Source organism: Bombina bombina, chromosome 12 (genome assembly GCF_027579735.1).
Source record: "Bombina bombina isolate aBomBom1 chromosome 12, aBomBom1.pri, whole genome shotgun sequence".
NCBI lineage: Eukaryota > Metazoa > Chordata > Amphibia > Anura > Bombinatoridae > Bombina > Bombina bombina.
Genome location: NC_069510.1, coordinates 48229281 through 48244119, shown reverse-complemented (window position 1 = coordinate 48244119; position 14839 = coordinate 48229281). Strand labels below are relative to the sequence as shown.

At 35.7% G+C, this 14839-nt stretch overlaps 1 protein-coding gene across 1 annotated transcript in view; it reads right to left on the bottom strand.

The window, feature by feature from the left end:
* The window catches only part of FKBP15 (FKBP prolyl isomerase family member 15), a 115253-nt gene extending 100675 nt beyond the window's left edge, over nucleotides 1–14578 (bottom strand). Inside the window, 3 exon segments of the mRNA XM_053695685.1 lie at nucleotides 6485–6594; nucleotides 14528–14547; nucleotides 14549–14578. Coding sequence (XP_053551660.1) covers nucleotides 6485–6594; nucleotides 14528–14547; nucleotides 14549–14578 — 160 coding nt within the window.
* Between the last annotated feature and the right edge of the window lie 261 nt (nucleotides 14579–14839).

Sequence of the window (14839 nt, the reverse complement as noted above, 5' to 3'; positions counted from 1 at the left end):
ACCGGTACTTCATTTTACTGTAACTTTTTTTTTACAGTACAACATCAGTACATACAGTACAGTATACACATATGGTAGCTAGCAGTCATGGCTCTACAAGCAAGAAGAAAGAAATATGAAGTCAGTTTCAAACTTAAAGTTATAAACTTTGCCATGGAACATAATAATTGTGCTGCTGCAAGACAATATGGAATAACAGAAAAGATGGTTCGGAACTAGAAAGCAAATGAAAAAGCATTAAAGAGTATGCCAAGGGGTAAGTGTGCATTAAGAAGAGGTATCCCACATTGGCCAGAAGTCGAAAAACATGTTGCAGACATGGTGAACGAGCATCGCCAAAACGGTTATGTGGTGACACGAAATAAAATACGTTTGTTTGCACTTCAGTGGGCCAAATCTAACCCAGATCACAGCAACGGATTTAAGGCCACTGTATCCTGGTGTAGTAGATTCTTGGAAAGGCATAATCTGGTACTGAGGCAAAAGACGAAAATTGCACAAAAATTACCTGCAGATCTTGATGCCAAAGTAAATAGTTTCCATCGATACGTAATAAAACAGCGCAATAAATATGGCTATATGTTTAGTATTGGAAATATGGATGAAACTCCCATGAATTTTGATATGGTTGGAAATAAAACTGTCCATCAAAAAGGTGAAAAAACAATTTTAATTAAAACAACAGGACATGAAAAGTCCAGTTTTACAGTAGTACTAGCATGCACAGCTGATGGCGCCAAATTTAAACCAATGATTATTTTTAAAAGGAAAACAATGCCGAAACTCAAGTTCCCTGTTGGTTGTTTTGTACATGTGAATGAAAAAGGCTGGATGGATGAAGAAGGGGTAAAGCTATGGCTTGATAATGTATGGAGCAGGTGACCAGGTGGACTTATTCAAAAACATAGTCTACTGGTGTGGGATATGTTCAGGGCTCATTTAACTCCCAGCACCAAGCAAAGGCTGGCAAGAATAAACACAGATGCAGCAGTTATTCCTGCAGGATTGACATCGTTGATACAGCCACTGGATGTGTGCCTAAACAAGCCATTTAAAGATCGCATTCGAGAACAGTGGAATGAGTGGATGGTTAGCGGCGAAAAGTCATTCACAAAGGGAGGAAACATGCGTGCTCCACAGTTAGATGTTTTATGCAAGTTTGTCCTAAAAGCCTGGAATGATATTAATGCAGAAACAGTAATCAGGTCTTTCAAGAAGTGTGGCATATCAAATTCATTAGATGGTATGAAGGATGACTACTTGTGGCAAGATGAAGAGGAAGCCGAAGCTGAGACCACACCATCTGATACGGAATTAGATCCATACGACGACTGCCTTACAAATGTATCACAAGATATCATTGATTTATTTATGAGATCAGATGACGAACAGGAGGATTTTGAAGGCTTTTAAAGGGAAACTGTAATGCCAGCAAAACTGGTAAAAATACGGTAGCTTGAAGTTACGGTATGATGGGCGACTTGCCCGGCACTTGCTCTTTCTCTATTGTTTATTATCTTCCTCCTAAAAGTTTAATCCACTTGCACTGTTTTATGTTTACATGTTTAATGACAAACAGCCTTATGTTTATAAGTGAGTTTACATGCTTAATGACAAACAGCCTTATGTTTATAAGTGAGTTTACATGTTTAATGACAAACAGCCTTATGTTTATAAGTGAGTTTACATGCTTAATGACAAACAGCCTTATGTTTATAAGTGAGTTTACATGCTTAATGACAAACAGCCTTATGTTTATAAGTGAGTTTACATGCTTAATGACAAACAGCCTTATGTTTATAAGTGAGTTTACATGCTTAATGGCAAACAGCCTTATGTTTATAAGTGAGTTTACATGCTTAATGGCAAACAGCCTTATGTTTATAAGTGAGTTTACATGCTTAATGGCAAACAGCCTTATGTTTATAAGTGAGTTTACATGCTTAATGGCAAACAGCCTTATGTTTATAAGTGAGTTTACATGCTTAATGGCAAACAGCCTTATGTTTATAAGTGAGTTTACATGCTTAATGGCAAACAGCCTTATGTTTATAAGTGAGTTTACATGCTTAATGGCAAACAGCCTTATGTTTATAAGTGAGTTTACATGCTTAATGGCAAACAGCCTTATGTTTATAAGTGAGTTTACATGCTTAATGGCAAACAGCCTTATGTTTATAAGTGAGTTTACATGCTTAATGGCAAACAGCCTTATGTTTATAAGTGAGTTTACATGCTTAATGGCAAACAGCCTTATGTTTATAAGTGAGTTTACATGCTTAATGGCAAACAGCCTTATGTTTATAAGTGAGTTTACATGCTTAATGGCAAACAGCCTTATGTTTATAAGTGAGTTTACATGCTTAATGGCAAACAGCCTTATGTTTATAAGTGAGTTTACATGCTTAATGGCAAACAGCCTTATGTTTATAAGTGAGTTTACATGCTTAATGGCAAACAGCCTTATGTTTATAAGTGAGTTTACATGCTTAATGACAAACAGCCTTATGTTTATAAGTGAGTTTACATGCTTAATGACAAACAGCCTTATGTTTATAAGTGAGTTTACATGCTTAATGGCAAACAGCCTTATGTTTATAAGTGAGTTTACATGCTTAATGGCAAACAGCCTTATGTTTATAAGTGAGTTTACATGCTTAATGACAAACAGCCTTATGTTTATAAGTGAGTTTACATGCTTAATGGCAAACAGCCTTATGTTTATAAGTGAGTTTACATGCTTAATGGCAAACAGCCTTATGTTTATAAGTGAGTTTACATGCTTAATGGCAAACAGCCTTATGTTTATAAGTGAGTTTACATGCTTAATGGCAAACAGCATTATGTTTATAAGTGAGTTTACATGCTTAATGGCAAACAGCCTTATGTTTATAAGTGAGTTTACATGCTTAATGGCAAACAGCCTTATGTTTATAAGTGAGTTTACATGCTTAATGGCAAACAGCCTTATGTTTATAAGTGAGTTTACATGCTTAATGGCAAACAGCCTTATGTTTATAAGTGAGTTTACATGCTTAATGACAAACAGCCTTATGTTTATAAGTGAGTTTACATGCTTAATGGCAAACAGCCTTATGTTTATAAGTGAGTTTACATGCTTAATGACAAACAGTCTTATGTTTATAAGTGAGTTTACATGCTTAATGGCAAACAGCCTTATGTTTATAAGTGAGAGTTTTCCTGCTATGTACCTTCATGTCATAAGCATTTGAATTAAATTTACCATATTGAAATGAAATCTGATGTTTTTAAATTTTTATTTGGTGTGCTTGTTGCATTCATTGAGGGGGTAAGGGGGGTAGTCTTATACGGCGAGTATAGCACAAACCCTATATTTTTAAAATGAAAAGTAGGGGGTCGTCTTATACGGCCAGTTCGTAAAATACGATATAGAGATATATAGATATAGATATATATATATCCCCCTGTTTGGTAGTTAAGCACTTAAAAAGGAAATGAGGTGTCACTTAAATTACATATGACTCCTGACTTCATATACTGGAATTATATTAAAACTAATTAATGTTTGCTGTCACTACTGATTTAGAAGTAAAAATGATTTTTTGGTAGTTAACAAGCATAAATTTGTCCAACATACATGTGTTTCTTTGTACTGTACCACTGTAGTAATTATTTATAATATTTCGCAGCTGCTTTCTTTAGTGTTGAATAGTTGTTGTTTTTTTACATTGCTGCAAATTCTATTTTGATTCCTGTAAAATTTAATGTGCTATGAATGAGGTCAAAGTTGATGCCAATTTACAAAATTGGCATCAACTGTGACCTCATAGGCTCATAGCACATTAAATTACATGCTACAGAATATCGGCTCCTGATATCTGTTATCGGCCTGAAAGACGGCCAATAATCGCTATCGGCCCTGAAAAAAAAAACAGAAAAAAAAAACTATATTGGTCTATCCCTACAGCGGATGCTGTTTTCTACCCGTGAAGTTTCCGGCTCGCCAGAAGCATAAGTTAAGATAAGAAGCAGTGGTCATAAGACCGCCGCTCCTTTACTTGTACGCCACCTCTGAGGTGGCAGACAGCAATCATCCCAGTCAGATACAATCGGGATGATTGGCCGCGAATGTGCAGGGGGTGGCATTGCACAAGCATTTCACAAGAACTGCTTGAGCAATGTTAAATGCCGACAGCGTATGCATCGGCATTGAGGGATGCCGGGTGGACATGATTTGCTGCAGTGTATCATGTGTTAAATTTACCCCCATGTCTTGTTTTTCTGTTGTAGAATGAAAGAACTGCCCTTTCTGCTTCTTCCTCTTTTATACACTGGACTGATTCCAGATCAAGGATAGTAGTATAAAGGACTATGGAGCAATAAGCTTCTAAGCATAATAGTAATATTTGTATTTCTAATTCTCATACAATAAAGATAATAATCTCTATTGCCCAAAGCAAAACATCCTCAATCATGTGACCTTCAAGGGACATAACACTGTGGCATTGTAATGAGTGTTTAAAGGGACATTGTACACTAGAATTTTCTTTGCATAAATGTTTTGTAGATGATCCATTTATATAGCCCATCTGGAAGTGTTTTTGTAACAATGTATTGTTTGCTTATTTTTTTTTTTTAATAACATTGTGCTGATTATCAGACTCCTAACCAAGCCCCAAAGCGTCAGATGTATACTGACACCTACAGACTCCCGTTTATGTTATCTTTCTTTTCATATGCAGTGAAGGGGGGCGTGTTTGCTCTTCTTGTTTTCCCAGCCCATTTCATTGGGTGTCCCAGCCTAATCTCATCAACAGTGCTAAACTGGGAGCTTCTAAGTAAGTTTTTAAAAGGTTTTATACTGGATTTGTATATCAGTATCTGAGCATATTGTTTATAGTAGTGTCTATTACATGCAGTTATAGGAAAACTGTTGTATACTGTTGCTTAGTCATATGTAGTTAAAAAAAAAAATTATATATATATATTGCAATTTTTACATTTAATTCTGAACATTGTGGGTTTTCCCAATTCTGAGAAATGGAAGAGTGCAATGCAGACTTTACAAACTTAAAGGGATATGAAACCCACATTTTTCTTTTGTGATTCCGACAGAGCCTGACGAAGGGACCTCAGTGTCCTGAAAGCTTGGAGTTGTATTCATTATGAGTTAGCTATTAAATGTATCACCTGTATATCTGTTATTTTCTTACAAAGATGTTTACTGTCATTTAATAGACTGGCTAACACAGTTCTGTCCCTATTCTGCAGACAGAGCACACATTTTGGGGGGTTTCATGGCCCTTTAACCCTGCAACAAATCTATTCCTCAGTTTTGCTGAGAAAATGGATCGTGGCCAAGTCTGGTCTATTCTAGCAACAAATCTGGATTGACTCTAGAAAAAACAAGCGGAGTGTTAGGTGGGGGGGTGGTAGTTTCACCACTGAAAATAACTGCAGCAAAGAAGATGTCACACTGCTAATATATTAATCTTCTGCAAGAAATAGTAATTACATATTTTATGTCTCTGTCATTGCTCGCAATTATGACAATTATAGTCCTGCACTACACTATTGCTGCTTTACTGAAAATGTCCTCAGGACAGAACGAGAAGCTGTATAATTCCCTACAGATATGATCACATGCCGCTTAACAGCCAATCTCCAAGGGGCAAATTATTCTCTCAGTCATTTGATGCAGTAAATATAACAGTAGAATGAATAACCTAAGAAACAAAAAACACTATTGCTTCAAACTGATTTATTTCTCTAAATTATCCAAGAATCCTGCTTATGATCTTAACAAGCTCATAGGGAGATACTGAGCAATTTTGTTTTTAAAGAAAACTGGTTAATGTAGAGTTAGGAACCTCTGTACAGTACAGATGATCCCTCTTGTTGCTTACCATATTTTAGTGATCTAAATAAGATTTAAAAATGCAAAAATTAAATCGCTGTAAAGTGTTACAGCATTTTATTGCACTAGTGCCTGCATTTAACTATGAAGACGTTTTAGATGAATGCCATATTAACAAACTGCATGTAACTGTTAAGATGGTATTCCAAAAAGCTGTAAAATACAGATACAGGCAGTTTGTTAAGATGGTATTCCAAAAAGCTGTAAAATACAGATACAGGCAGTTTGTTAAGATGGTATTCCAAAAAGCTGTAAAATACAGATACAGGCAGTTTGTTAAGATGGTATTCCAAAAAGCTGTAAAATACAGATACAGGCAGTTTGTTAAGATGGTATTCCAAAAAGCTGTAAAATACAGATACAGGCAGTTTGTTAAGATGGTATTCCAAAAAGCTGTAAAATACAGATACAGGCAGTTTGGATAGATAAAGCTGCCAATCAGCAGCTTCTAAGCCTACCTAAGTAACATTACCAATTCAAGCATTTCATTTCCTCACTATAATGAGCCCTGGCTATTTTGTGAAATATTAAGAACAGGTTAGATATGTGCTTTTCTAAAATAATTTAAAAAAAAAGTGTTCTTACCAGAAGTTCCATGGCTCTTCTTTGGTTGTTTGGGTGCTGTATATTGAAAGGTTTCATTACCTCCTCCAGATACAGCTTGGTCCAGACCAAACAGAGACGCCAGTTTTGCCCTAAGAAAAACAACAATTTGTTAATGTACTTAACAAAAGCGTCCGCAATTCCTGCAACAAAAACTATTATTGTAAAGTAAACTGAAAGGCTTGTCAAAGTAATACAATTTTACAGAATTACGTAAGTATCCAGATTCCATAAACCAGGGTGGATAAAAATCAATAATTAAAAAAAATAAAAAATTAAAGGACAGTATATTGTAAAATTGTTTTTCCCTTAATGTGTTTCCAATTATTTTTTTTTTTTAACCAACTGCCCAGTATAAAATGTACGAGAATTTGCTTTATAAGGTTTATTTGTGTATATGAAATAGCTGCTTTTGTGTTTTGAAGCCCCAACCTAATAAAATGGGTTGAGCTTGTAGGTATAAATCAGATCTCATTACTTTATCACATTGTGTACATATACCTGCGTCTTTATCTTATATCTGTCCATAAACCAATCATCAATACTTGGAGAGAACAATGGAAAATTATCATTTTATTACCTTCTCTTTTCTATACACCACTGGGAGTGTAATTTCTTCTGCTGGCTGTGTTTACACAACTTATCTATAGCGTGGACCTAAGACCAGAAACTTTCAGAATAGGTGGGGATACCACAGGCTAAATCAATTATTTGAAATGCTACTATAAGAGTAAAGGAAATACTTGTAAACAATTCAATACACTCCAGCAGGTAAAGTGGATCATTGTGAACAAATTAAAAAGAGGAGCCATTTTTTGAGTAAACTGTCCCTTTAAATAAGATTTATTTATTTTTAAATAAAATGGGTTTTTTTTTGGAGGAAAAATATATCTAAGGATAGTTTCTATTTATGATACATTATAATCTAAATGTTATTCATCCTGAAATACATATATATATATATATTTATTTTATTTTTTTTAATTATAGAGCAAGATTCCGTATTCTCATGGCTGCAATGTTAAATAATTCACAATGTCATGTTCTCCAGAGGTTTTTGTAAAATTATTTTAGCCACTTTTTCTATCTTGAAGATATTATCACATAACCATGGTTTGTAGTTCTCAAAACTGTGGATTTGTGTCTGCAGCAATAACCCGCCCCTTCTTCACAGCAAAAATGTTCTAAAATAAACATACAGAGTTTAGAAATATACCTTAAAGGGACACTCAAGTCAAAATTAAACTTCCATTATTCAGATAGAGTATGCAATTTTAAACAACTTTCCAATTTACTTCCATTAACAAAATGTGCACAGTCTTTAAATGTTTAAACTTTTTCAGTCACCAGCTCCTACTGAGCATGTGCAAGAAATCACAGAATAAACATATATGCATTTGTGATTGGATGATGGCTGTCACATGGTACGTGTATGCATTTGTGAGTGGCTGATGACTGTCACATGGTACAGGGTAGTGGAAATAGACATAACTTAAAATTGTCAGAAAAAAAAATAATCTACTATTCATTTGAAGTTCAGACTAAGTGCTATTGCATTGTCTTGTTCTCTTGCATTTGTTGATTATGCAAATCTACTGTGTTTACCAGTCCTTTAAAGGGACATAATCATGAAAGAAAGAAAAAATTGGGTTTCAGACAAATACAATTTTCAGATTTACTTATATTATCAAATTTGCTTCATTCTCTTGGCATCCACTGTTGAAAGAGAACAATGCTCTACTGGTGCCTAGCTGAACACAGTGAAGAGCAGCTAGCTCACAGTAGTGCATTGCTTCTGAGCCTAGCTATGTATGCTTTTCAACACTGGATACCAAGAGAACAAAGAAAAGCAGTTAAGAGAAGTAGTTTGAAACATTTTAAAAATGACAAGTTCTTCTTGAATCATGAAAGTTAAATTGTAACTTTGCTGTCCCTTTAATACTATAAACTCTATAAAAAAGCTATGTAAACAAGAATCAGCAGAGAGAAAATAAAGCATAAAGTGCAGCAAGTCTGCAGAAAGAACAGAACACATGCAGGGACTTTGCAGTGCTGCCCCTGTTCTGTCAGAAGAGCAAATTCATCAGAGTAGCGAACGGAAGAGACGTCCGTCAACTGTCTGATAACCAATCCATACCGCGCATGCGCTTCTCATCATAGTCGCATTCTAAAGTCACAACCCGGCACATTCGCTCTTCTAATAGAATGGCTGTGCACACAAAAGTTACCTCTCTTCAAACAGCTGTGCTCTGGCTGCGCTGTGTAAGTTTTTATTTATTGTTGATTCGCTGTCAGGATTTTGTTCAACCCCCACCCCCGAGCCTTACCCGGTCTGCAAAGCTCTGACTTGTGATGTTAGGCCAAGAGAAAAAGCAAACAAACTTATTCAAGAAACATTTTACAAACTTAACGTTTTTTGTCTGCTGCCAATTTGCAATTTTCCGCTTCTGCTGCATTATATTATATCACTTTAAAAATTGCTTTATTCTCCAGTTAATCAACACACTGCAATTGAGCTGGTGCTTTAGTGTAAAGGCATAATTTTTTATTTTATTTAAAAAAAAAAAAATCTCATTGAAGAAAGAGTAGAAAAGTTCTGCCTCTGGGGGGTTATACAGAGAGATAAAACAAAGTCTGCTTTCTCTGCAAGCTCCGCCATATTAAATTTGTTTAAACAGCTATTTCCTATACTGATTCAAATCTCCAAATCCAAAATTCAAAAATCCAAACTTTTTTTATTTTTAATTTTTTGTTTTTTTCAATATTAATAAATAAAAAAATACTAGTCTATTACCTTTCTGATTACAGTACTGTACTTTCTTTCTGACAGTACTATGTATACAAAAGTATTAAAAATGATATAAAACTTGCCTTAACGTGACACTGAACCCAAAATTTTTCTTTTGTAGTACAGAAAGAGTATGCAATTTTAAGCAACTTTCTAATTTACTCCTATTATCAATTTTTCTTCGTTCTCTTGCTATCTTTATTTGAAAAAGAAGCCATCTAAGCTTTTTTTTTTGGGTTCAGTACTCTGGACAGCACTTTTTTAATTGGTGGATGAATTTATCCACCAATCACCAAGGACAACCCAGGTTGTTCACCAAAAATGGGCCGGCATCTAAACTTACATTCTTGCATTTCAAATAAAGATACCAAGAGAATGAAGAAAATTTTATAATAGGAGTAAATTAGAAAGGTGCTTAAAATTTCCTGCTCAATCTGAATCACAAAAGAAAATTTTTGGTTACAGTGTCCCTTTAAGGTTACATGTATAAGCTGTATTATAACATGTAAATATTGTCTAAATGACATAATATATTTTTGCTTACACTTGGTCCCATCCCCAAACTGTCCCATTTTAAAGATACAAATATTCAGAAATCCAAACTTTTTCTAGTCCCAAGCAGTTTGGATAAAAGATTTTGTATCTGTACAAAAATTAAACAAAGAAGCCATTTTCAGTACATTTCAGTTAAACTCTGCAGCTGGAATATAAGGTCATTGCAAACACATTAAATGGACAGTCTATGGTTTTAAACCATAATTCCTTTTGTAACCTATTCCCCAGTTTTGCATAATTGGAGTGAGCACAATGTTATCTAAATTACACACATGAACTAGCACTGTCTAGTTTTTGTGCAAGTTTTAAAAAGCTAATAAAAAGCACTAAGCTAAGAGGAAATCTGCAGGGGCTTAGAAACAGGCAAAGATAGAGGTTATAAAGTATGTTAATATAGCAATGTTGGTAATGTCCCTTTAATGGGTATCCAATTTTAGAGTACACTGTTCCTTTAAATTAACTTAAGCTGGAACAGGGTGCAGAAAAGGAAAGTGACTAAAGCTGATTTATTTGGACAAAGCGCCAAGCTTGGTAACTAGATTTCCAACATAATATAAGATGCCAGATCTCTAGTACATAAGACGAGCAACCAGACTAACCCGTGTGTTTCGTGCCAGAAGTATTCCGTTCTCAACGCTCTGTCCATGCTGCTTAGGTCCTTACTGTCTTGTGAAAAGTTCATGTCTTGCTCTTTTCCGATGACTCAGAGTTTGGTAATAAACCCAGTCTCACATCTATGTAATATTTATCACCTCTGGTGATCCGAACAGAAAAGCTCAGACACTAAGACCACCACATCGCCAAACTGGCGAGTGACAGGCTTGTGTCTAGGGTTGTAAATCCGTATTTGATGCTGTACACATTAATTACATTAGGAAGAAGCATCTGACTCTAATTTACGTTGTGTAGTTGAACAGTTAGACATCAATGCTTTACTGTGCTTCCAAATATAATAGGTTCTCTTATCTTAGTAATTTCCCTATCATAGCCATGAGTGGAAAAGGTTACCCACAAAATTACACAGATGAGGTCAATTTTGATTAAATTAGTGCCCGGTTTTTAATAATCCTATTAAAAACAAGGGCACTTTAATTCATCAAAATTGACATTTCACTCTTTTTCTTCAAAAAATTACCTTTTTTTTCTTTCTTTCATGATTCAGATAGATAGAGCAGGCAATTTTAAGCAACTTTCTAATTTACTCCTATTATTGATTTTTCTTCATTCTCTTGCTATCTTTATTCTAAAAGCAGGAATATAAGCTTAGAAGCCGGACCGTTTTTGGCTCAGCACCTGGGTAGCACTTGCTAATTGGTGGCTTAATGTAGCCACTAATCAGCAAAAGGTACTCAGGGTGCTGAACCAGAAATGGGCCTGCATAGGTTCCTGCTTTTTCAAATAAAGATAACAAGTGAACAAAGGAAAAATTGTTCATAGGAGTAAATTAGAAAGTTGCTTAAAATTGCCTGCTCTATCTGAATCATGAAAGAAAAAAAAATGGGTTTAGTGTCCCTTTAATAATAATAATAATAATAATAATAATTTTAAAATGCAGTAGTGTCTTTTTTAGTGTACGCTCCTAGATTTTAGAAACCTACTTCCTCTTGTCAGACTACTGGATGCTTCCTGTTAACATCTTATTAAAGGGATATGAAAAAGTACTCTTTTAGTTATAGAATTTACTTATTTTTAACTAAGAGAGTACTTTTTCATATCCCTTTAATAAAATATTAACAGAAAGCTCTTAATACCTTGAGATGTCCCTTTAAGCCAAATAAGCATTAATACAGGAGTATGAGTTATCCCTGACAGACAATTGGCATTAATACTTAAGTAGGAGCTTTTTCGGTCATCAAGTGGAGTAAGAGTTGCTCAATCATTCAATAACCATTAATAAAAAAAGAAAGACTGGTTCCTGTCAGACAATGAATACTGCACTTAAGCTGCCTCAGACTGCTGTAGTTGCTGCCTGTCTCATCCAAAGATATTAAGGAGTCGATTTATCAAAGGCTTTCGCCAGCCTTTGAGCCCCTACGGTTGCAGGTTCTCACACATGAACCTGCACGCCGTATTTAACAAGCAGCGGTCATTAGACCGCTGTTTTGCTAACCTCTTCGCCTCCTCTTGTCCGTCCGGAGAGATTGACAGCTCCTGCCCGCACGTGGGCAGGGAGTGGTATTGCACGCGAGTGCAAAATAGCTCTCGTGTGCAATGCTGAATTACCTCCAGGAGAATACAGACCGCCAGAGGCGAGCTGCGGCGGGACAGGGGTGCATATATGTGCCCCTGTCCGCCTCAGCTTGATAAATCGCCCCCCTAAAAGGGACAGGATACCCAAATATTGAAGCAATTTTAAGTGATGCAGCATATCTGTAAAACGCTGACTATAGAATATTACCTGAGTATCTCTATGTAAAAAAGGAAGATATTTTACCTCAAAATTTCCTCAGTAGCCACATCCACATTCTAAAGAGACTTTAAGCAGCCAATCAGGATTTTACTCCTGTGACTTGCAAGGGAGCATGCATCTGGCAAGGTACAGTCATTTTATTTCCCTCCTTAGTAAAAGAAAAAAAAAAAAAAAAAAAAAAAAGAAGTTTACTATGAAATCTTGTGAGACTTCATTGAAATCTCATGAGATCACAGTAAAGCAAAGTGTGGCATAAGCAATGATAAAGCTGATTGGCTGTTTTTTTCCCCCCAACATACTTCTGACATTAGCTGAAGAGAAACTGTTCAATCAGCACTTACTATTGTGTGCTGAAGAAATTTTGAGGTAAAATAACTTTATTTTTTACACAACAAAGTTAGCCAATGGGTATATTTTGTCCCATTAATACTGCAGTAACAGATTTTTCAGTCAGAAATAAGTATAAATAAAAAAGTGCTGTAACTTTCAGAAAAAAAAAAGATCCCTGTATGCCAACAATGCAGCAAGAGTTTCCCCTATAGCTTTAGTACAACAATTAAAAGGACATAATACTCAAAAGCTAAATCACTTGAAACTGATGCAGTATAACTGTAAAAAGCTGACAGGAAAATATCACCTGAGCAACTCTATGTAAAAAAAGAAGATATTTTACCTCTCAATATCCTCAGCTCAGCAGAGTAAGTTCTGTGTAAAAAGTTATACTCAGCTACTCCCAGCTGCAGGTAAAAAAAAAAAAAAATATGAAGAAATGAACAGTAGCCAATCAGCATCAGCAGTGCTGAGGTTATGAACTCTTACTGTGATTTCATGAGATTTGACTTAACTCTCATGAGATTTCATAGTAAGCTTCCTTTACCTGATTGGTGAAATAAGATGAGAGAGGACGATGCTCATCCCTTCAGCTGTCCTAGGACAGACACACTAAAATGCTGCTTAGAAATCCTTTACAATGGGAGGTGGCTACTGAGGAACTTTTGAGGTAAAATATCTTTCTTTTTTACATAGAGATGTTCAGGTGATATTTTCTAGTCAGCTTTTTACAGCTATGCTGCATCACTTTCAAGTGTTTCAACATTTGGGTATTTATGGCCCTTTAAAAGTTGCCCCATCAGGAAAATGGACAGTATTTCTGTCAAAGGCCATTTGTGGTAGCTGTTCTTATAAGCCAGTAAATATTTATATTGCTGTAAGAGTTGTCCCTGTAAACCAATAATACTGCAATAAAAACTCAATCTGCAGATTACATTATTATTAAAATAATCAGTCATTATTAAAGTGAAGGTCCATTTTGATTAATTAGTGCCCGTTTTTTAATAAACCTACTAAAAACAAGGGCACTTTAATTCATCAAAATTGACATTTCACTGTTTTCTTAAAAAAAACAACTTACCTTTTAATCCTGAATGGCGCTCCAGCAATTCCCCCGGCCGTCGGAAGTCTTTGCAGACGTAAGAAATGACGAATCCGGCTTCCTCCAATTACAGCTTCCCCCCGGGGGGAATCTTGGCCTGATGCAACGCTGTGATTGGAGGAAGCCGGATTCGTCATTTTGGACGGCGAAGATGGCTTGTGACGGGCGGAGAAAGTGCTGGAGCGGATGCCAGGATTAAAAAGGTAAGTTTTTGAAAAAACAGTGAAATGTCAATTTTGATGAATTAAAGTGCCCTTGTTTTTAATAGGTTTATTAAAAAACCGGCCACTAATTCATCAAATGGACCTTCACTTTAACCATGGAACATTATTAGAGAAGAAAAAAAAAAAGTTCTCTCTATTAGGCTACGAACATTAAAGGGACATGAAACCCTACATTTTTCTTTCATGATTTAGATACAGCATACAATTTTAAACAACATTCCAATTTATTTCTATTATCTGATTAGCTTAATTCTTTAGGTATCGTTTGTTGAAGAAATAGCAATGCATATGGGTGAGCCAATTATTAGGCATCTATGTACAGTCACACAATCAGCAGCTACTGAGCCTATTTAGATATGCTTTTCAACAAAGGATATCAAAGGAATGAAGAAAATTAGATAATAGAAGTAAATTGGAAAGTTGTTTAAAAACGCATGCTTTCTAAATCATGAAAGAAAGAAAAATTGGGTCTCATGTGCCTTTAACGCAGCAATAAAAACTGTACCTATCAGCAAATGATAATGAATACGACAGTACGCAAAAATGTACTTTCTGTTAGCATCAATATAAATGCAGGACATTTAAGTCACTCAGTCTGTGAAAGTGTCACTCACACCCGCCAGTGGGGGACAAAAAAATCAGCGTCATCCTCGTCTCCCCCAAACATGTCAAGTCCTGGCCTCACTCAGCACTTCCGTGATCCACCGGGAGTCACGGGAATCCTCAGCTGACCCCCTCACCACGCCTCACTTTCGGCAGTTGTAGTAAAACAACCTTTACGTAAAATTGCCGACACGCACAAAACGTGGCGAAATCCTTAGACTTCCGTGCGTGTCAAGCCTCGCAGTAGAATTAGAGCTGTCCAATCAGAAAAAGGGGGAGTGAAACACTACGATGTTATTGGTTGGTGGGCGTATCAGATAGGAGC